The 18,438-nt window shown below is 43.1% G+C and overlaps 1 protein-coding gene across 4 annotated transcripts in view; it reads right to left on the reverse strand.

Moving 5' to 3' along the window:
- The window catches only part of srcin1a (SRC kinase signaling inhibitor 1a), a 412,726-nt gene extending 394,713 nt beyond the window's left edge, over positions 1–18,013 (reverse strand). For all 4 annotated transcript variants that reach the window (XM_052038892.1, XM_052038886.1, XM_052038890.1 and 1 more), the window contains exon 1: positions 17,908–18,013. In XM_052038892.1, coding sequence (XP_051894852.1) covers positions 17,908–17,929 — 22 coding nt within the window. In that variant the 5' untranslated portion in view covers positions 17,930–18,013. The remainder of the gene's footprint in view (positions 1–17,907) is intronic.
- Positions 18,014–18,438: the final 425 nt, after the last annotated feature.

Consider the following 18,438-nt stretch of genomic DNA (forward strand, 5'->3'; position numbering starts at 1 on the left):
AAGGACCAATCTGTAAGTTCTTCACTGTCCTAATTGGTGGATCTGCCTCTCTTGGTTTCAAAGAGGTAAAAAAGACTTGAAGATTACAGACCAAGTATGTTCCATAGAGCTGCAGCCTTTGCTACCCCTAGCACTCTCTAATCTCTTATAGTCATAGAGTGATAGAGTTATACAGCACGGGAAACGGGTCCTTCAGCCCAACTCGTCCATGCTGAACGGTTGCCTATCTGAGCTAGTTCCATTTGTCTGCATTTAGCCCATATCCCTCTAAACCTTTCCTATCCATGTACATGTCCAAATGTCTTTCAAACATCATATATGTACCTGCCTCTCGCACTTCCTCTGACAGCTTGTCCCTCTTTGTGAAAAATATGCCGCTCAGGTCCCCTTTGAATCTTTCCCCTCTCACCTTAAACCTACGCCCTTTAGTTTTTAACTCCTTTACCCTGTGAAAAAGACTGACCATTCACCTTATCTCTGCCCTCATCATTTTATATACAACTATATGGTCATCCTCAGCCTCCTATGCTCCAGGAAAAACAGTTCCAGCCTATCCAGTCTCTCCTTATAACTCAATCCTTCCAGTCATGGTAATATCCTCAAGGATCTTTTCTGCACCCTTTCCAGCTTAATTACATCCTTCCTACAGCTAGACAACCAGAACTGCACACAATATTCCAAATGTGGTCTTGTCAGCATCTTGTACAGTTGTAACACGATGTCCCAACTCTTGTACTCAGTGCCCTGACTGCTGAAGACAAGTGTGCCAAATACCTTCTTCACCACCCCGTCTACTTGTGTCACCACTTTCAGGGAATTACATACTTGTACCCCTGGGTCTCTGTTCTACAATGCTCCCTGCCATTTACTGTGCAAGTCCTGCCCCGTTTTATCTACCAAAATGCAACACCTCGCACTTGTCCGAGGTAAGTTTCATCTGCCCTCTCCCCCACTTGATCTAGATCCTGTTATAATCTTAAATAACCTTCTTCACTGTCCACTACACTACATATTTTGGTGTCATCTGCAAACTTACTAATGATGCCAACCATATTCTCATCCAAATCATTAATATCAATGATGAGCAGCAGGGGACCCAGCACCGATCCCTGCGGCACATCATTGGTCACAGGCTTCCAATCTGAAAAACACTACTCCGCTACCACCCCCTGGCTCCTTCCTCCAACTCCAGCCTCCCTTGCACATTCTCCTATCTTTGCCACATTAGTGCCGTCAACCACCTGAACTCGAAGCTCTGGAATTTCTCCCTATGCCCCTCCAGCTCTCTCAACTCCTTTAGAGTTTTCCCTTCCCGACTGGTCAATCTGTTGGTCACTTGCCTTAATATTTCCCTCTTTGCCCCAACCCAAACGATGTCCAATTTCACCGCTGAGAAGTGAACGGTGCCATTTTACTAATTCAACTCTTGCACTTTTGGCTGCTTGTTGTCCCCATGAAACACAAGTGCTGAGTACAGAGGAGAACATAAAAGACAAAAGTAAAGTTCGGGATTGTCATCAGAACTATGGAGCTGTAACTGCATCACACAATTCCCTCTGTCCGGATGATGGTCTTCCATAACATATAGCAGTAAATGCTGGTGCTAGTGGACAGAGCTATAAATTTCCTTGTTTGGTACTTACAGAACTGAAATTATAATCTTCAAAACAAAAACATTGCAGTTATGCTACAGGATGAGATGTGGTGGAAATGTCAGCACCTATGTCATGATGCAGCTTTATAAAAACTCTAATTAGGCCACATCAGGAGAATTGCATTCAATTCTGGTCGCCCCATTATAGGAAGGACATGGAGGCTTTGGAGAGGGTGCATAAGAGGTTTAAACGGATGCTGCCTGGATTAGAGGGCATGTGCAAAGAGGAGAGGTTAGACAAACTTGGATTGTTTACTCTGGAGCAGCAGAGGCTGAGAGGAGACCTGATAGAGATTTATAAGATTATGAGAGGCATAGATAGAGTAGACAGCCGGTATCTTTTTCCCAGGGCTGAAATGTCTAATACCAGAGGGCATGCATTTAAGGTGAGAGGGGTTAAGTTCAAAGGAGTTGTGTGGGGCAGTTTTCCTACACAGAGATTGGTGGGTGCCTGAATGCACTGCCTGGGGTGGCAGTGGAGGCAGATATGATAGAGGCGTTTAAGAGGCTTTTAGATAGGCACATGAGTGTGCAGAGAATGGAGGGATATGGACATTGTGTGGGCAGAAGGGATTAGTTTAGTTAGGCATTTATTTACTAGTTTAATTGCTTCGCCACAACATTGTGGGCCGAAGGGCCTGTTCCTGTGCTGTACAGTTCTATGTTCTGTCTACCTATATACCTTTTGGAATATTGCAGGTGCCACTGGTAATAAAGGGAATAATCCAAAGCTGTGATATGGGCAAAAATATACAGTAATGACCACCCTTGTACATTATGCAGCAATTACACTGTACATAATAGAGATCTTATAGCTTAATTGATCATTCACCTGAGTGCACTCTTTAGCACCTTACTGCATGTAAATTGGCTGTCATTTTTCCGACATTACAACAGTGACTGCACTCCAAAAATATTTTGTTGGTTTAAAGCACTTTCTACATCCTGAGGTCAAGAAAGGTGCTATGTAAGTACAAGGTGTTCCTTGCAAGTTGTTGTTTTTGATTTTGAAAGAAATGACCTTTATCCACAAGAGTCCTCCTTAGCTAAAGAAAACAAATTTGCTGGGTAAATTCATATCTGAAATGTTTTGCAGCAAACTGCAGCCATCTCATGCTTTCTTGCTAACTGCCACAAGGAGTGACATCCACATCTTTGCTTCCTTCCCCAAATACGTCTGACAGTACAACAAAATTTAAACAAGCTGCCATATTCTCTGGGCAGCCTGTGCAAATATTCAAGTCTAAATATATCTTCAAGAATACATTCCTTTCCCAAAGTGGTTCAGATTGCTCACTCATCTGTCACTTTTATTCATGCTCTTCATTTATATTCAACGGCAGAACTTTCATAGATTTCCATCGCCCATTTGGTAGTCTTCAGCAACGGTACATCATTATATGCATCTTCTCTCAATGGCTCTAGTGATGAATTAGAGTTCTATAAAATCCAATTGAAAACTGAGAAAAACCCAAGGCGTCAAATTGGAACACCCTGTTCACATATGTTGAGATATACATGCTAAAAATTCATCCTCAGTAGTGTTTAAAACAAAACAAGATATTCTCATGGCTGCACATTCTACTTTATTCCAAAATTCGACTTCATATCAATAGGCTTAATTACCTACCCCTTGTAGGTAATGTTTCTATGTTCATCAAAGATGATAGTGACACTTAACCCTGTACCTAATGTTTTATGATAACCGTTTAGAACAACAGTAGTCACATTAAGCAATTACAGAGAAAGCAGACAAGGCTTGGCAGGTCAGGTGTCATTAGTGGTGGGGAGGGGGAGAATAGATTTGACGTTTCAGGTCAAGCACACTTCATCAGAACAAGAGATCCTTGGCCTGACACATTGACTGTGTTTTTCTCTCTGCTTGGATGCTGCCTGACCTGCTGAGTGCTTTCAGCATTTTCTGTTTTATTTTGGATTTCCAGCATCTGAAGATCTTTACTTCAAGAGCTGAAATAAACATGGAATCGGCAGAACATTAAAAAAATCTGACTTATCTACTGTCAACTATATGGAGTCAAATAGTTCAATGTTTCAGCATGATAAGTGTTAAACTCGTTAGGAGAACTGGCTACCTAGCAGTATCCCAGGGTGATATAATTCTAGGTGTTTAACAGGAAACATTAACGTGCTTAATCAAAAGATGTGCAGCTATATAAAAATCAAAGCAGTATTACAAACATTGCAATCATTGGTCTGTGGATAACAGGCATCATTAGCTTGTCAGAACCCCTTAACATACAAGAGAATGAAAGCATTGCCAGCAACAAAAGATAAAATTTCAAAGAGGCTTCACTGAAGACAATCCACTCTCTGCCTATTGCAGACTGATTCAATAGCCTTCCACACATTACATGTGACCACAGCATAAATCCATTCCCAATATGTCAACTGAGGCATTGGGGCTCTTACTTGCTCTTGTCAGAAGTTATACTGGGGAACCTTTTCATTGAACATGGGCTAAGACTTGACCCGCATGCGACTGGTAAGTCATTCGTTTACACTGAGGGGCTGAGACTCTTCTGTTCTTTCAGGCTGACATTAATGATGCTATAGGACACTTTTGAAGAACAGCGGGGAAGCTCTCTTGATATCCTGACCAATATCTAACCCTTGACAAACATCACTGACGTAGATTACCTGGTCATTGCAACATTGCTGTTTGTAGGGGCTTGCTGTTCTCAAATTGGCTTCTACCTTTCCTACAGTACAACAATGACTACACTTCAAATGTACATCACTGAATATAAAGAACCTTGGGACATCTAAAGGGAACATGGAAGTCTATGCAAGTCTGTATTTGTGGAGCAGGATTAATACCATGAGGCCCTCAAATCAAACCTTGCTTCCATTTTATAACACTTCCTGCTGCTTGTTTTAGTCCTGTCCTCTCTTAAAACCCGCCATGTTTTCCAAAATACCAACTAAAATATTTTAAACGTTCCTTTTGACATTGTAAGTTTAGGCTGGGTCACCTCATCAACTCTGGGTCTGCATTTGAGATATTTATTAAAACATTACTCCTTACAAATAGTAGTAAAGGTTCTTGGGCTATTGGGTCATGGAAGAATCACACAAAAAAGGAGGTAACTGGTTAACAATGATAAGGTTTGATGTGAGGTTATTGTAATCCACAAATTTCTGAAGGGCAGTGGCAGGGAAGATGCTGAGAGGAAGCTTCCTCCAGTGGGAGAAAACAGAACTGGGGACAGAGTCTCTGGAGGAGCAGTCATGCATTTAAGAGAGGAGAATTTTTCTCTCCCTCAGAGAGTTGTGAATCTTTGGAATTCTTTATCCCACATAGTTGTGGAGGCCAAATATATTCAAGGCTAAAATAGACTTTTCGGACTTAGACATCAACCTTTTTAGACAAGGGGAAATCAAGGTTTATGGGAATTAGGGAAGAAAGTAAACTTGAGATAATGATCAATTCAGCCATGATATTATTGAACGGTAGAGCAAAGTCGAGAGACTGTGTTCTTATATATGTGGAATAATCTAGAATTTAACTTTCATGGGTAGATACAAATACATTTATTGAACCTTACCTGGGTCATTTTCTTCATAAATAGGCTGTGATGGGGAAAACAGTAATCGGAAGGAACAGGGTGCATTTTGATTGAATTAGGAAGAAGCTGCTTCCACTATTGAAAGTCAATAACCACAGACAAGGAGCAAAGACAGAGGTGTGTTGAATAAACTTGGTTTAATGTGGATTTCACAATGGTTTAGAATGCATTGCCCGAAAGGTCAGTGGAAGCAGATTCAAGAAGAACTTTCAAATGGGATCCGGACAAATAATTGAAAGAAAAAAATATTATAGGCCTTGCAGGGAAGTAAGACTAAGTGAAGGTTCAACACAGGCATAATAGGTTGATTGGAATGGGGCTTCCTAATTCTGATTAGTGAGTATATCCAGTTGGTGACCAGCAATTGAGTCTGGGAGAGGGAGGGTAGGAGGGAGAACTCTGCTTTCTGTTCACCCTAGAAGTTACAAAACACAAGTTCCTTTAAATAGTGCCTTTCACTACTACGGACATTGCTTTGGATTTTCTTTTTGGACGTTAAGTCAGGATTGGAACCTTGCAACCGTAGCATCCGACATGCACACACCAAGCTCCCTCAAAAGGCAGAAAGAAAAAGGAATAGATCATCTATTTTAAGGTGGAGACACAAGAGACTGCAGATGCTGAGAAAAACAAACTACTGGAGGAACTCAGTGGGTGAGGCAGCGCTTGTAGAGGGAAATGGAAGGTTGACGTTTCAGGTTGGGACCCTTCATCTGGACTGAAGGAGTAGAGGGGAGATAGCCAGTATAAAGAGGTGAGGGTGAAGTGTGGAGCAAGAGCTGGCAAGCGATAGATGGATCCAGGTGAGGAGGGATGATTGGCAGATGGAGGTGGGAGGGGTGGAAATAGCGACAGAGGCCGGGGGGGCGATAGACGGAGGCAACAAAGGCATGTAGATGATGGAATCTGATAGGAAAGGAAGGTGGAGCACGGAACCAAATAAGGAAGGTGGGCTGGTCAGATGGGAAGATAAATTTTGTCCAAACCAATGGGGAGAGCTCCCATAACTTTCAAATTCTGCTAGGGAAACGTTAATGTCTATCCAAGAGAACACTTCAACATCTCACTTAAAAATTACACACCTAATGAGGCACTCCCTCAGTACAGAAGAATGCTCTCCTAGACTGGGTACTCAACTTTCCAGGGTGGGACTCAGAGGCCAGAGTGTTCTACACTGCGTCACACTGCTGATGATTCATCCCTCACAAATGATTCTTGGGACAAGATGGGTTTGAAGCATAAGTTCTGCAGTTACTTTTTTCTACCATTGTAAGGAGGGCAGCCCCAACAGCCCCCATTCAATACACAGCCTGAATCCCAATGTCTATTGTGTGAGTGCTGACTGAACAAAAAAAAATGTAAATACTTAATGTACAGCACCACTGAGTGAACCGTGCAGACAGATCTTATTGCTATTTTATGAAAGATCTTGTAATTATTGACTGTACCCCACAACTGACACTAGAATATGACAGGGAAGATGTGTTTAAACTCTTATCTACAAAATGTTGTCTGTATGATGAATGTCTGCCTTCGCTCCAAACTTCATTCAGTGGGTTGTTTAATTATAGTCAGGGTAAATTCGCTGTGCTGAAATCAGCAACACGCATTCCTGTGAGCCATGTTAGAAACAGTTTGTCCACAATTTTAGGAACGCTTTTCTGGTGACTGCCACTTTCCACTAGGAAATTAATTAACAATTTTTAAAAACAGCATATTCAACACTTTGTCTCCTGGGATACAGGACCTGAAGGCACTGTATGAAAAGACTCAAGCAGGCAAAAATGACTAGAAGAGGCCACATGCTATATCCTAGGACATTCACACTATGGATATGGAAAACCAACTTGCTTTCTTTGAGTGACTACATTACTTTGTCAATTGGTCACAGTAGGGAGAATAGTTTACAGAAGGAGAGAGATCATCAACAAATAGTTAGCACCGGAGTCAATATGTAATTTCAACTTCCAACTCATTGGATATGAGCAGAGGGTTCTCCCAATGGAAGGCTGGTTTTAATGGGCCAACCATTGTATTATATCATAAATACCTTTGCAACAATTTAACTCCTGGGATTAAAGCACATGGACAAACATAAAGCACCTCTTTTCCCCAAAGTAGGTTCTTTCCCAAGATTGGAAATTGCAGTTCCTTTTCCCCTACCCACGACTTTCATTCTCTACATCTCCTACCATCCAGCAGTCTGCTTGTCACTCAGACCTTTTACCTATTCTTTTAGCCCATTGTGAGAGTTTCACCATAATACATGCACATGAAGACAATTGGTATCACATGAAGATAATTGGTATCACATGAGCCCTTTGAGGTTTATAGGGAATGCAGGGGAGAACTTAAGGAAAATTAGGAGGGCAAAAAGGGGCCATGAAATGACCTTGGCAAGTAGGTTTAAGGACAGTCCTAAAACCATTTACAAGTATATTAGAAGCAAAGGGTAGCTAAGGAAAGAATGAGTCCCATCTATGTGTGGAGCCAGGGGATATGAGTGAGGTCCTGTATGAATGTTTCTCATCAGTATTCAACAGGGAGAAGGATGTGGAGGCTGGAGAGTTAAGGGAGGGGTTCACTGCTATACTGGAGCACGTCAGTATGAGGAAGGAGAAAGCGTTGGAAACATTGGAGCACATTAAGGTGGATAAGTCCACAAGGCCAGACAGGATCTATCCCAGGATGCGATGGGAAGCAAGGAAAGAGATCGCTGGAGCTCTGACAGAGATTTTTTGCATCTTCATTAGCCACAGATTAAGTACCAGAAGACTGGAGGTTAGCTAATGTTGTCCCCATATTCAAAAAAAAACAACAGCAATAAACCTGGAAACTACAGGCCTGACAGTGAGCCTTACGTCAGTGGTAGGGAAGTTGTTGGAGGTGATTCACATGGGTCAGCATAGTTTTGTGCAGGGGAGAGCATGTCTCACAAATCTGAGTTTTTTGAGCAGATAACTAAGAAAACTGATGAAGGCAGAGCAGTAGACATGGTTTACATTGGTCATGACTAGGCTTTTGACAAAGTCCTGCATGTAGGCTTGTCCAGAAGGTTAAGAAGATCGGAGGCATGTCATCAAACTGGAATCAAAATTGGCTTGGTGATAGGAGACAAGGGGATGTGTTGGGTGGCTGTTTTCCTGACTGGTAATCTGTTACAAGTGGTGTACCTCAGTGATTGGTGCTGGGACCTTTCGTCGCTTGTAATATGTATATATAAATGACTTGGATGAGAATGCAGGTGGCCTGATTTGTAAGTTTGCCAATGACATCGACATTGGTAGAGTTGTAGATAACAAACCAGGTTGTCTAAGGATACAGAGGGTATAGATCATCTGGAAAATTGGGCAGAGTGGTGACAGGTGGAATTTAATCCAGACAAGTATGGGGTAATGCACTTTGGGAAGTCAAATTCTGGTAGGACATATGGAGTAAATAGCAGGGAGCTTAGGAATGCTGATGTAGAGATGGGCTTGGGGTGCTAGTTAGTAGCTCCCTGAAAGTAGCCACACAGATGGAGAAGGTAGAGAAGGCATGTGGTATACTTGCCTTCATAGGCCGAGGCATTGAGTATAAGGAATGGGATATCATGTTGCAGCTATACAGAGCATTGGTTGGAGGATTGTATACTCTTCTGGGTGCCACACTACAGAAAGGATTTGGTAGCAATAGAGTGAGTGCAGAAGAGATTCACCAGAATGTTGCCTGGAATAGAGGGGTGTAGTTATAAGGAGAGAATGGATGGATTGGATTTATTCTCATTGGAACATGGGAGGCTGAGGGGTGACCTTACTGGGGTTTGTAAAATTATGAGGAGCAGAGGATAGACAGAGTCTTTTTTTCCTGGGGCAGGGGAGTCTAGAACTAGAGGGCACAGGTTTAAGGTGAGTGGGAAGAAGTTTAAAGTAGTTCTGAGAGGTAAGTTTCTCCACACAGATGGTTGTGGTTATCTGAAATGAGCTGTCAGAACAGTTGGTAGAAGCATATGCAATTACAAGTTTAAAAGGCATTTGGACAGGTACATTGATAGGAAAGTCATGCAGGGAGAAGGGACTAATGTAGACAGAGTTCACAGTCGGCATGGGTGAGCTGGGCCGAAAGGACCTGTTTCTGTGCTGTATCATTCTATCATGCAATGATCTAGGTCCTAATTCCAGGCAGCATATTTGCAGACATACAAAACGCTCAGCCCTGTGAAAATGGAACATCTTTGGAGTGACAATCTTGTTGATCAGAGACTCTTCACAATTTGACTGGAAAAACAAGCTGTGGTATTTGGAGGCCTTCAACTACGCCACTCTCCATCATTACTGTACTGCAACAAACTCGGGATATTAAAACAAAAATACATTTTTTTCCTATTTTCTTTGAACATTTATTAATTCTGAAAATATTGTGGGCAACAATTATAAAAGCTGTTGGACTGACTGTAAAATGCCATCCAATCAGTTAATTAAGAACCTTCTTATATCTCCAATCAGCCAAGGCAAGGCAGGGCTAGAGGTTATGGATGAATCAGATGACCAATAGCAAGAGTGTGGAGGCGGGAGGGTCGGAGGAAGGTCACATGATAAAACCTCCCTGAATATACTGGCTACTCTGCCCTGTGCCATCCCCTCAATTCATAACATTACTGCAGTCATGAGAGTACGTCCGTAGACCTCAACTATATCAATATTTCAGGCAGAAAAAGCTCATGACATTTTTAAACAGTAGCCATCAGATCATATACACTGCCTAATGGCTCTGAGACTTGGCACGAGCTATTTGCTGATTCCCATGCACTGGAAGTGTAGTCATGTCATACATCTATGTTCAAAGAGGAAATATTCCTTTCGCATTATATCTTTGCAGAGAAAGTGTGCTGCCTTTACTTCCATGCCATTGACAGTACTTGGAAATGGAGGCTTGTTGGCTGCTAAAACGGATTCACCTGGAGATAGTATGCATTAGTTCAATCATGGCATAATTTTGCTGCCTGTTAAAGGGCAAGGCAGAATTTTGCTGAAGAGGTTCCATTTCATTTTCCCCCACGCTACTATCCTCTTCATTTCAATATCACTTCAGTATTTCACAATATCCCAAAGCATATTACAGCTAATTAAATAGTTCCTGAAGTGTAGTCAATGTTGTAATGTAGGTGTATTAACACACAAGCACTTATTCTTCATGTGCAGGGCTTGAAGTTTCCTATTTTTATTTCTAATTCAGTATAGGGTTATTTTTCCTTCACTTATTATCATTATTTGGAAAAAACTGAGTAATTTCGGTTAGTGAAAAAAAATCTTTTGGCTGATGCATTAAATTTTGGTTTCTACAATAAATTGCATCCAAGTTGGTAATAGCAATAAATAGCACTTGGAAATTCAGAATCATCTATTGCATCTGTAGCTTTACCAAATCAGAGATACCACCATCACCTTCCCATCCAAGCCCCAAATCAGATCACCACATTCATACAGATCAACAAAATTAATCAAGAGTCTGTACACAATAACCACATTTTGTAAGCCACATTCTCGCATGATTGCCATTACAAAATGTTTTGCTGACACAGAATTTTATAATGAGAAAAGGGGGGAAAAAAACAGTATTTTCTAAATAGATCTTCACACTTGATTTTTCAATTACTATGGGTTAAAATAAAATATTCAAGGCTTAATTACGTGTCAACAACACCTATTTATATACAACTGCAACAACCTTGGTATTTAGCCCACCTTCAGCATTTCACAGAGGGCCATCAAGCAAAATTTGACACCAAGCCAAACAAGGATTGATGACTAATGAGCAGATATTCGTTTGATCAAATAAGACGTTCCAGGTAATGATGTAAAGGAAAGGGAAGTTCACAGGCGGAAAAGCATAGAGAAGGAATTCTAGAATTTACGCCCTAGTCAACCTAAAGTCAATAGTGAAGCAATCGAGATACGAGAAGTGGAAGAGGTCAGATCTTTTGGGGAATCTGAATCTCAGTGGGCTTGGGGAAAGCTACAAGGGCAGGGAGATTGAGGCCAGTGGAGGTAGCTGAAAATTAAGATGAAGATTTTAGATGGATCTGCCAGACTGGGAGCCAACTTAGGTCAGTGTGATGGGTGACCAGGATGATGCAAGTTAGGACACAGTCAGCATTGACATGGACGTTCTGAAGTCTCTCAAGGATGGTGGATGGGAGACTGCCCAGGAGAGCGTTGGAATGGGGAGAAGGTGAGGGTTATAGTCGGATAGTCACACTCAGAGGTAAAAAAAGGCCTGGATGAGAGTCTCAGCAGCAAATGAGATGAGGCAGGGCCGGAGACAGAGGTGGAAGTTGGCAGTATTGGTGATGGGAAGGATGATAGGTCAGACACTAACTATCATGGTCACAACAGCAAGTTTAGCTCAGTGGAGGTATGGGTCAGATAATTTGTGCTTTGGTGTTGACCTTACCAGTGAATCACTCTCCCTTCAAGCATGTGATCAATGAAGCTGTGCAATTTATAAAACAAAAGATAAGTAGAATATAAGAAAGGGAGATAAATTGGCCATTTGGACCCTTTAGTCTGTTCTATCTTTCAATATGATCACCTACCCCAAATTCACTTTCCCATCTGAACCCCACTTCCTCTGATTTCCCTAAAATTCAAAACCTCATCGGTCTCAATTTTGAATAAACTTAGCATGTTTAATGTCTCATTCAAAAGGCAGTACCTCCAACCGGGCAGTCCTCCCTCAGTACCACATAAGGTGTGCACAGTGGTTATCTCTGAGACTCCACAGGGGTCAGGATAGAGAAGGCCAAAGAGAATTCTGCTCATCTCTTCCCCCTAGTTCTGGACTCCACAATCTGAGTAACAGCCTCTCAGAACCCACCCTGTCAACCCTTCCAAGAGCTTCTCATGTCTCAAGGAGAAATTCAATGAGAATTAACATTTCAATATTACCCAACCAGGTTACCTGAGCAAACAGGAAAGCATTTGCAATTCACCCCATTTTCTAAATTATTTTAATTCCATGCAATTTCGTCTTGATGTTAAAGAAGGGCTTGAGGTTCCATACTGCCTCTTGCAACCTTAGCACACGCATTCGCTTTACAAACAATGAAGTATAGACACTTCTGAGATAGAGGGAACACAACAATATGTGAACAACAAGCTCCCACAAACAGGAAAATGATAGTAAATAGATCAACAGTTTTTTGTTGAGTGATTGTTAATGTGTAAACCTCTTAGAAATACAAGACAGATGTAAATGGAGACGAATATTGGACTGTAGACTGAGACCTTGTTTCAAAGTGCTGCACTGGGTTTCATGATATGCTTTAGGGAGAATCCATATGGTCATATAGATTCGTATCTCTATAGATTCATGGAGAGAATGCTTACTCTATTGATGTTTTGCCCCTCTGTTGCCTGGTGATCAGTATCACATATTATTTAACACTGTCTGGAGCATGCACTGATCAATCTGTTCCCAGTCACCCTTGGCCAAATGGCTGGGTTTTCATCCCAACCAGCAAGTGCCAGCACACCATGGTAAAAGCAAAAGAAATAGGAGCAGGAAGATGCCATCTGGCTCTTTGACCTTGCTCTGCCATTTATCAAGTACATGGTTGATCATCTACTTCAAAGCTATTTTCCTGCACTAATCCCCTAATATCCAGAAATCTTCTAAGCTCTTTTCTGAATGTGCTCAACAACTGAGTCTCCACAGCTCCCCGGGGTAGATAACTCTAAAGATTCAGCACCCACTGTGTGAAGAAATTTCTCCTAATCTCAGTCCTCAATGGACTGGACTACTCCCTGCTTCCATCCTGTTGAGCCCTGTAAACATCTTGTGAACATCAAAGTATGAACTATCCAGCACTCACCTACAGTCCACCCACCTTTCCTTTCAGTAAAGCTTACTGACCAGGCACAAACATGACATTCCCCGCCAGCGTAATCATATGGCTCAGAACATCTCACCTGCAACTCTAGCTGAGATCACCTGGGACCTTCTGGTGTGGGTGGTTCAGTTAGCTTCACATCGGCTATTTCACAGTGGGTTGAATTCTTGCCTCAGTCATATAGTGTGGGGTCAAGTCCAAAAATCTAGACTGACACTGCAGTGCCACAATGAAGCAGAGTCATACAGTTAGAAGTGGCATTTTCTCCCTGTGACTGTGTGGGTTTCCTCCGGGTGCTCCAGTTTCCTCCCACATTCCAAAGACATACGGGTTAGAAAGTTGTGGGTATGCTATGTTGGCGTCAGAAGCACGGCGACACTTGTGGGCTGCCCCCAGAACACTGCGCAAAAGATGCATTTCACTTTGTGTTTCAATGTACATGTGATTAATGTACATCTTTGATTATGTCTCAACTAAGATATCTTACCTTAGTTGAGACATAATCAAAGACCCCTCCTCTCTTCTCCCACCTTCCATCAGGCAGAAGATACAAAAGCTTGAGAACACTTACCACAAGGCTCAAGGACAGCTTCTATCCCACTGTTATAAGACTCTTGAACAGACCTCTTGTACAATAAAGAACTCTTGATCTCTCAATCTACCTCATCATGGCTCTTGCACCTTATTGTCTGCCTGCACTGCCCTTTCTCTGTAACTGTAACACTATATTCTGCATTCTGTTATTGTTTTTCCTTTTGTACTACCTCAATGTATGGAATGATCTGTCTGGATGGCGTGCAAACAAAAGCTTTTCACTGTGTCTCAGTACATGTGACAATAATAAATCAATTACCTAAACTGAGCTCCAACTTCCAGTAAGATCCCATGGCACTGTTTGAAGACAAGTAGGGGAGGTGTGCCAGTGGTGTCCAGTACATTGTTTAACCCTCAATCAACAACATAAAAAATGACTTTTATATCATTACCATTTTATTGTTCATGGGAGCTTGCTGTGCACAAATTGACAGGCATGTTCATCACATTACACAGTGCACAATATTGCACTTGTGATGACCTGCAGTGAAAGATGTCAAAGAGGTGCACATTGCCTCCTGTCATTGAACCTTTAAGGTAGAACGCTGAGAGGCTTCTCACTACTACCTCTCAAATGGCAAATAACCGAGCCCTGTTTAGTCATTCCTGGTGCAGTGTAAGAAGTTCTACTCTCCCAAAGGCCATCAGATAATTTGACTTAATGCTGCACCCAAGAAGGTGCATCTTCAACACTGCAGTGCTGCACAGGTGCTGGCTCTGGCGACACTCAGACTTCAGAGTTCAGAGTTCAGAGGTGGTTGACTGGAGTCCCAGTGCAGAGAGAACCATTGTGCACACCTTATGTGGTACTCAGGGACAACTGCCCGGTTGGAGGTACTGCCTTTCAAATGAGACATTAAACAAAGATACCCTCTGCCTTCTTATGTGGAAGGAAGATCCCATGTGGATAATCAAAGAGAAAAAGGAAAGTTCTCTCAGGGACTCTGGCGGGTGTGGATGAGATAGCCACATTTCAGGGAGGACACAGTTTAGCCAACCATGCCTGAGTAGATTGATGCATTGCATCCTGCTTGGAACTGAAGACAAAGTTTCTATGTCAACGGGGTGTGCTGTGGGGAGCACGTTAGGACGTCCCAAGAAATTCTTCTCCTTGTATCCTTGAAAGGCCCTTGTGGAAGTCCTCAGTCTGGGCCTAAAATGTTACCTGACCACATTATTGATCCTGGACGGGATCGATTGCCTCGTTTGGTGACTGGGCGTCTCTTTTTACAATAAAGACAGAGAAGAGATAAATGGACCCCAGCTGGAAGTTGTGGGCTGTGGCTGCCAGCTGTCAGCTGCTCCGTCACTGCAAACAACCCTATTCCATATGAATCCCACCCTGCCGGGGATTTGGGATGAAACCTTTGGCCAGTGACCAAGACTGATGATGATTCCGTTACACTGCTCTTACCCTGTGATCCAGACAGCCCAGGAACTGAACATTTCACCCCTGCGGTTTTGTTTTTCTGATGTTTCCAAAAACTTGTATTTTGTTGTCATGATTTGTTACTCAGGATGGAAAAACGAGCGGACAAGATCCCTGCAGCTTGAGAGCCGGTGAGATTTGTGGAATATCTCAGTCCAATTAACAGCCTTGACAAACTCCCCGGGTTACAATTCATGAGAAGCTTCACCGTCTGTGAGCAGTGCTTGTTTGGAACTGCACAACTCCCTCTGGAACTGTACAGCAGCTGGAAACCCTGCCTACAACATGCAGGCACCACCATGCATAATAAACAGAAACTTTGTGATTTCTACATTTCATCAGGTAGTGTGGCTTGTGGTTGGACTCTGGTGTAGATTTAACTGGCATCTCAACTCTAGCTCAATGTTTTACACTCTCATCTCATCCAGAGGATCATAACATCACCTTCTGATCTAAAATGACATGAACACTGAATCTAAGCCGGCATTCCCAACAGAAGTACTGAGAGAGTGCAGCACTGCCTTAAAAAATCCCACAGGTCCAATTTCAAAGTGCAGCAGTTATCCCCAGTGTTCTGGCCAACGTTTGACCTCAACTGACATCAAATAACATCACGTGGCTGTTAGTGGGAGCTTGCTGTGCACTTATGGCAGCTACATTTCCTGAATTATAACAATGGCTGGACGACAACAAAGAGGCTGTAATGTGGTTTGGAATGTTGCTGAAGACCCAATAGAAGTGCAAGCAACAGCTGAAGGAATTCAGAGGATGGGGATGCAGATGCATATGTTTCTAACCTAAGGAAAATGCATTTACCAACTATTAATCACACCGGTGCATTTACACGGACACTGCTCAAATTCACATGAAACTCCAAAAAGCAAGATCTTATTTCAGTGTCAATAATGCCTAGCCAATATTCTGTGATCTGTGATTATTGCCATATAAATGAGTCTGATCTACAAGTCCATATAAAGCAACAACTGTCCTCATCAAGTAGCTACATGATGCTAATGAATACAATTTTGCTATTTTTTCTGGGTTCATTTTCCACCAACAGCGACATGAATTATTAATCCCATTCTGCACTGATTAGTAGAATGGTGAACTGGCACAGGCTACATGGGCCACTTGGGCCATTGTGCACGCATTGGTTCTTCGGTAACGATGTCCAATTAGTCCCCCTCCTCTGCTCCTTCCCACATCCGTCACTTTCACACCTCAATCATTTATCCAAGTCTCTCTCGAAAGTTATAAATGAATTTGTGTCGCCCATCCTTTTAGGACAGTGTCTTCCTGATCAACACAACCCGCGGTGTGGAAACAATGTGACCTCTGGCCCTTCGGCCAATTATCCTACATCAGTTTCTCCTCATCTGGCTCATTGGTTCCCTGTGTGACTTGCAACCCCTCTATCAGACCCTTCCTGAAGCCCAGACATTGCTGGTGGCACCTCCCTCTTGCTTAGGTTATGAGAGGAAGCCGAAACTGTAACCTCGTTTCAACACCGCTTGCAGGTGTCCTGGATAATGACAACACAAATCAAGAAGCAACTTTATTTATGAATTGTTTCCCTGAGGTGCGTCCTGTCTTATAAAACTCTCCACAGCACGGAACAACGCCCCCTTAAAACCTGGCCATTGTACACGCCCTGGGCACCCCAGCATACATTCCCAACGTCTCCGTCCATTTTCACAAGGAAAATAAAACGGGATAAACGGGAAAAACAACCGTTCCAGTGGAGACTTCTCGGCGCCGGGAGGGTGAAGAGAATCAGTCAGTATTGTTATTGCCACCTACCCACCTCTGTCCTTTATGACAACCTCTCTCTTACCCCCACAGACACCAGTGTACCCCCCCCCCCCCCCCCCGCCTCGCCCACCTAACCTCCACTACCAATCCCAGTACCGGAGCGACGGCTGGACACACCTTGTTGGCTGGACTGAAGCGAGTGCTCGCAGCTTTAAGATAAGCCAGTTCTCCAGCAGGCAGCGCACACACACACACACCCTTGCAGCCAGTTACTGTACACGCACACGTGCACCTCATACAAAATAAAACGTTCAATTTTTGCAAAATGAAAAAAAAATTGCAATTCATGAAAACAACTGCAAAATATATTTAATTCCAGCAAAGCAAGAATTATTGCTGGGGAAGCCAAAGCATCCTCAGACCCTCATACTTTGCTTTGGTCTCGTATGGAACATGTCAGTTAAAATCGTCTGGCAATAGAACCGGTGATCATATACACCTAGCAAATAGACAGAACCAGTAAACGTACCGAGCGTGCCCAGAGCCATAACAGACATTCCCACCGTGTTTGGCAGCTGTGAGAATCAGTCTTTGCCATTGTGATCGGGGAACAGCACCACAAATAGTGAGACAGACACAGCGGAAAGGAGAGAGAAGCGGCCAGACCCTTCTGCACTGAGTAACCCAGACACCTCTCATCCAGTTTCAGAGATACCACGAGAAAAAAAAACGACATTGTACATTAACAAGATCAGTACCCTTCGGGCATGCAGTACACACAGAAGAAATAGTGAGCTGAGGCAAAATAAAAATGCTTTTTGCAAGAGCTTGCCTATCCTACTTACCTGAAAGGGAGTTGGAAAAACCCCTTTCATTCCTCTCTCTCTATCGTCAACAGAGCCAGTCAGTCCCCTGTCAGGATTAACAGATTGCCCCCATTACAAGTCACCAGCAACGCTGCATTTGAGAACACAAATAAATACCTGCTATTTAACAATGCATGGAGATTTGGATGACATGCCTTGAGAAGGAGTATTTCCCATCTTGTAACACCACTCTGTGTGGGCTCAGATCCGGCAGACCATTGGCGACGTTCAGTTGTGTGTGTGAGAGCGTGTGTGTGTGTGTGACAGCGCACAGAAAAGCAAATCAGGAATGAAGGGGGGAAAAAATCAGCCCATGACAGATTAATGTGTTCTGCACTTAAAGGACCCTCACTCCTTGCTGCTATAGGTGTCTGTGATTGTGCCAGCCCCTGCAGCTGATATTACAATGAACCAGCAGCCACTCCTCCCGCTATTGTGGAGGCAGGCTTGCTGCTAGGGACACAGCCCTTGTACAAAGCCGCCCAGCGACCCTCCCGCACCATTTACGCTGCGCCCTGTTGTCAGCCATTCGATGTTGGCGATAAGGGGCTGTGTCTCAGAGCAGGACGATGTAAAGCTGCTGATCCCGGGGAGTGCTACAGTCAACCAGCACAACACACGATGCCCGTCCACCACACTTGGTAAAGCCGAGCATTGGTGAATCCTACATTGACGAGCATTGTCCG

The sequence above is a fragment of the Pristis pectinata genome, chromosome 25, assembly GCF_009764475.1.
Source record: "Pristis pectinata isolate sPriPec2 chromosome 25, sPriPec2.1.pri, whole genome shotgun sequence".
NCBI classification, from domain to species: Eukaryota; Metazoa; Chordata; class Chondrichthyes; order Rhinopristiformes; family Pristidae; genus Pristis; species Pristis pectinata.